The sequence below is a fragment of the Coenobita brevimanus genome, chromosome 89 (assembly GCF_032717465.1).
Source record: "Coenobita brevimanus isolate Jiangsu-jjx chromosome 89, ASM3271746v2, whole genome shotgun sequence".
NCBI lineage: Eukaryota > Metazoa > Arthropoda > Malacostraca > Decapoda > Coenobitidae > Coenobita > Coenobita brevimanus.
Genome location: NC_137042.1, coordinates 7,639,355 through 7,645,354, shown reverse-complemented (window position 1 = coordinate 7,645,354; position 6,000 = coordinate 7,639,355). Strand labels below are relative to the sequence as shown.

The following is a 6,000-nucleotide window of genomic DNA, read 5'->3' as shown; positions in this document are numbered from 1 at the left end:
TTGTTACCCGTTCTTTCCTGGTGAAATGATAATCGTCAGACTAGCTGTGATGTGTGCTATGAAGTGTGTAAATGTGGATATGGATGTCTGTGAAGTGGAGTCAGGATTCTTGAAGCCTGAAAGGTGAGTGAATGACAGCACAGCCCACTGAACAGGGTAGGCTTTGGTTCCTCTCTCTCTCTCTGGACCATATCAAAGGGTGGGAAAAATGAGGTATGCATCATAAAAACGACCACAACAACAATGATGATGATGAAATACTCTACAGAGCAGCGCATATGGTACACTAAACTTTAGATACTATACCATACTGTAATGGCTAGTATCAGAAACTTAAAAATGCACAACTTTTATTAAACATGTATTATTTCAGTTTAAGTCACAATACACAAAATGATAAAATAACTACACAAGACATACTACACATAATTACAGTCATTCACTCTTTGGTCACAGTAAAAATATCACTGTTCTCTACTCAGTTCATATATAAATACATCGTACAATGCACTATACATAGGACGAGTCTCTGCTTTAGGTAAGCATAGCTATTAAAGATAACAAATAAAAAGCACTGCAGCTTACCTTACACAAGGTGAAAATAGATATACAGTAAACCCTCTATAATTCGGATTAACTGGGGGGAACCCCATGTCGAATTATACAAAAATCCAAATTACTGGAGCTCATGCTTGCCCCTAACCCCAAATCACACCCACACTCACTAAAACATAGCTTTTTCACAAAAACACTGAACAGTACAGTATATTATTACTTTATACTCAAAGAGTGCACAATACAATGAATAAGATAGTGTCAAACCTTGATAATGAAGTCTTGTAATACAGTAGTTGAGTACAGTACACTTAACTGTAACGAAGGTACTGTACAGTTCATAAAAATTAAATTTATTACTACACTCATCACTACAAAAACTGTTCACGTCCACTTATCACTGGAACCCTTTTCGGACCTGTCTTGCTTAATTCAAATTTCTATCCGAATTAAAATTATTTGTCTGGTGGTCAAAAACTATCCGAATTAACCGATTTCCAAATTATTCGGGTTCGAATTAGAGAGGGTTTACTGTACATCCAACAGAGTACAAGAAGCATCAAATCTACCTCTCTAAAGCATATCTATTTTCTCTTTCATTTCTTATGGTAAATGGCCCAATCCCTAAAAGAAACAACAGCTTTTAATTCTGTAATGTGTGCATGCGTGCGTGTGTGTAATTCACCGGGTTGGTCAGGATCACTTGATGGTCGTGATCGTCAGCTTTTACCCTCCCGGAAGGGAGCTGAGAGCTCATATAGTCCGATCTAAGGGCAAGGGTGTGACCTTCACACACCCGTCCCCTTGCTCAAGGGGGACAGTAACCACCCACTTCGTCAGTGAAACTTTTCGCAACCTGAGCGAGGCGCGAACTCCCATCTACCAGATGGCAAGCGAGAACGTTACCACTCCACCAGTGAGCGGTGTGTGTGTGTGTGTGTGTGTGTGTGTGTGTGTGTGTGTGTGTGTGTGTGTGTGTGTGTGTGTTTTAAATACATACTGTGAAGATATGAAAAAACATACTGATTCACTACATATTACTTTATTACATAAAGTTCCAACATGTACTAAAGAGTACCTTTCTCATCCTCAACAAACTAAACTTAAAAAGCAAATCCTGATGAGCATAATTTACATACCTTCTACCCTCATATGTTTTAACAGAATGTTTCATAAAGGGCCAGGTCAGAAAATATTCCATACAAACTGAGACGATATCCTTTGCATAAATCAACACAAGCCACATGATAAAAATTATCTGAATAAAGTTACAGACCTAACAACAATTAGGGATGCAGCTGAAGACTTAGTATCATATATCACTCTCACCTTAAATGTCAGGACCCACTGCCTAGCCCCGGGCTCCTACGCTCTTCATGGGGCAAGGTAGGATTGGATGATGGATGGATGGATGGACCAAATAAGAAATATGGCTTACAAATGAAAGGTTTTTGTGGCTCTTTTAAACATGACATGTACATACGATACAGTAATATCCCAGTTTAACAATGTAATTGTTTAGATAAAAACCCATCATTAGGCTGGGTATCATTTATCGGGGTAGTTTTAACACGTAAAGCAATGAGATGCATTTTTCAGCTTTGGATTTCCCCCTAACCAAGTCCAAAACCCACCCAAATGAGCCCAAAAACAAGTTTAAAGCCAATCTAAATGGCCTAACAGCTGTAAAGAAAGCTAACCTAAACCTAACACCTGTAAATAACTCACTAAAACCAACAAATCTGAAAATTGCCAAATATAAGTCTGGAAAAAAATCAAGCTTAGTAAACTGTACTCCAAAATGACAATGCTCACCCCACCTAGGGCTAAAACACATTAATCTAAATCTAAAAACAGTTTATAAATCAACCTAAACACAAAATTTTAGTCTAAAATATAATCAAAATCGGTAAAAAAAAATAAATAAAAACCCATCGTTAAACCGGGGTTTGGCCAACATTAGGCGGGGTATGGTGGTATTTCTACCCCCACCGTTAGAGCCAGGGTATCGCATCTAGGGGTATCGTATATTGAGGTTTACCTCTACTACTGTACAAAATGATACATCCGACAAGTATGGTGTGGGGCTACATTTAACAATAATAATTTTAAAAGTCAGCTATACAGCAGAAATATTAGGGTCAGCACTGAATCCATCACCACAGTGAACTGAATACAAAGTGTAACCACAAGTAGGCTACCAAATAAAAGGGCATTTTTCCCTAAGTACTTTAACCCCATGCTTGGCCCACTCAGATTGCTGGATCCACAATTCACCACTGCCCTCCAAGCACGTCATGAGTGCTGCCCCTTTCCATGCAGTCATGCATGGGTCCATGTCCTTAGCACGGGTGATTACCTCAATGGTTTCTGTCAAGCAGCACGAAAGGTTGTTAGAGAACATGTTATCAATTAAGACATACAAAATAACAGTGATATTACTATTGCACAGTTTACAAACTAGAGTAACAAAGAAGTAGCATTCTGTACTCTAAGGAAACTATAATAATAAAAGATATCTTTCAACGCAGCAATGAGTACCATTAATATATTTTAGCTGTATATATAACAATAACACACCAGATGCCTAGCTATAATCCTGGTGAGGACAGGCATGAATAAACTGTCTCCATGTCTGCCTATCCTCTGTCATTAGGTGGCCACTTCCTCCATCCCACACCACTTTCATTCATAAACCTCTTCATTCAACCTATTCACCTCATCCATGGTCTCCCTCTCCCCATTTTCTCCCTCCACATCACTCACATATACTCACCTAGTCAATCTCTCCATTCACTCCACGTGGCCAAACCATCTCAGCATACTTCTCTAACACTTTCCATAACATCCACATCAACTCCCTCCTACCCTCCCTCCCTCCCTCTATGTAACTCAACACATTCCTCACAGAATCTCATCTTCACCCCTCTCTCTCGTGACTTATGTAGGTCTATCAAACTCTTACTCATTTCCATACATTAGTGTGAGGATCACACCAGTGTCATGCATTGCCTCCTTAACTTCCACATTTACCTCCCTATTCCACATCACTGCCCTCACTGTACCTGCATCCCTCTTTACCTACTGTACCCATCCTTGCATTGCATCCTCTTCACTCCAATAACCGCTGATCATATTACCTAGATACTTGAAGGTGCTCCTGTTCTTCATCTTGTGACCATTCAGCCTCACTACAGCATGCACTCTGTGACCTCATTATTCTCAAACACCATAACTTTACTCTTGGCTATAATCACCCCCCCCCCCGATTATCTGGTTGTGAACCCAGTGGACCGCAGGAAACTGGCCACTTCCACCAGTTGCTCCCAGAAGTCTTTCACTGAGAGTATGTTGAAGGACTGTCTGTTATGATAGTGGTGTATGTTGTGGTGCAGGGCTGAACTGCAGGGTGAGTGTAGTGGATTGCTTGAGTTGTATTCTGCATTGGTTTTATAGCAGAGAAGGGTGGTCACTGAACTGTAGTATGGTTTGGTGTTCTCTCTCTGGTGGAGTAGTTTCTATGGGGTGAATGTCTGGTGGTCGTTCATGAAAGATGCTATTTGACTGAAGGATCTGGATGGCTGCAGTACCTATGTGTTTATGTATGTTTTTGTGATGTACAGTGCTGGAAGGAGGGAAGATGTTGCTGAGATACTCTCTGGAGTGTTAGGCAGCTGGTACTTGTTTCTCTGAGGAGGTGCGGTGATGCAACACGATTTTACAAGGGCAGGATGGGTCTTAAGTGCAGTAATGAACTACATGTCTCTTATGTTAATATGGTCATTGATTTTAAGTGTTTTTGCTTCTTGATGTTGGTGATCTATATTTATGGCCTTAGTCCATTTTGTAATTATTCCTAAGGTTTTATTTTGTACTTTCTGATTCATTCATTCATTCATCATCTAATCCTGTGTTGCCCCATGAGAAGCATAGGAGCAAGGGGCTGGGCAAGTTGGTCCTGTCATTTAAGATGAGAGTGATCAGCCTCACTCATCCCAAAGTGGCATTACGTGAGCAACAAACCCCATCCACCCCTTGGATATAAATCTCCACAGGTTCAATCCAATCACAGCACCTTAATTACCCACTAAACCACCAGGTGCCATAATTTGGTTATATGGTTGCCACCCAGTAATAAATGGCTTCCTGGCGTACAGGAAACCAAACGGCTTGTCACTCACTGCAGAGTCACCCGTGGACACAAGGATGAGGATATCTATATTTGTGCTGGTTAAGGTTGGGTCCCAGCTTGGGCTAGAGTAACTCACAGTTGTTCTAATGAAGTTTCTTCTCTTACATATACCGTAACTCCACACTCATTCAACAAACCTTAAACTCTCATTTCTATTCACTGAACAGAACAGTATCATCAATAAACAACAGTACAATGATCCTTTGGTTACCACACACTTGGTTACAGTGGCTTTTGTCATCAGTGCTATATGAAAAGCCGCACTCCTGTCATTATTATGCATTTTTTGGCTTTTAAAAACTTCGCTGTTGTGCACCTGAGCTGGTTTCTGTCGGTCATAATGGTGCAAAAGCTGTGGTTTCTTTCAGGGATTCAGAGATGAGGCCCTACTTGAGGAATTAATGGTGGAGACCACTAGCTCTCCATCCCCAACCTCAGAACCCTTTACAGTGCCTCAAGCCCATTTCAGGTCTCTATATGGTATGTGTTTCTTTGTCACTGTGCCTTTTTCATTATTTCCTATTAGCCTAACCTAATGACACCTATGTGTCTTTCTGATACTTATCATAACAGTAAGTATGTATTTTGTGGGTCTACATTGTTGTAAAAGGGAAAATTTAGGTCTACAAGTGGGGTGCCTGGTACCAATTAGGATAAATCCCATTGGTTCTGTGCCCTTGGTATTGAGCAATTTTGTTATCACGCACTAAGCGTGGTACAAATTATGCACGATACCCAAGGGATCACTGTATAAACAATTTCCAAACCCTACCCCCTCTAACTAAGGACACTCCAACATCCACTGCCCTTCCTTGTATTTCTAACATCAACCACAGACACATAATACATCCTTGTTTCAACCAACAATCAAATTAAAGAACTCACTTAGCTTAGTTAGGGGTATTCTAGGGGCTTGTGCCCTCAAAAATACTCCTAACAGCATTTAACAGTATCCCATTTAAACCACATTCTCAGCAACTTTCAAATTCCTCATGTCTATTGTTTCATACCTATATTTGAAGGCGGCATGCAACTTTTTTCCCTTCTCTAAATGCCTCTCTATTATACATCTCAGAGAGAGATGTCTTACACTCTTTATCCTTCATAAAATCTCATTGTTCCTCTCCTACCAGTCCCTCATTCCACTCCTTTACTCTGTCAAAAACAACTTTATACTACCGTACATAATTCTTACTAAGCTAACTAATCAAATACCCCTATAACTGTTAAACACTCCATTTTTCTTCCTTTCT

General features: G+C 40.2%; 1 protein-coding gene across 2 annotated transcripts in view; it reads right to left on the bottom strand.

Annotated features, from left to right (window-relative positions):
• Positions 1-1,615: 1,615 nt before the first annotated feature.
• Positions 1,616-6,000, bottom strand: part of Arp8 (Actin-related protein 8) — a 189,480-nt gene continuing 185,095 nt past the window's right edge. For both annotated transcript variants that reach the window (XM_080281421.1, XM_080281422.1), the window contains one exon: positions 1,616-2,925. In XM_080281421.1, coding sequence (XP_080137547.1) covers positions 2,753-2,925 — 173 coding nt within the window. In that variant the 3' untranslated portion in view covers positions 1,616-2,752. The remainder of the gene's footprint in view (positions 2,926-6,000) is intronic.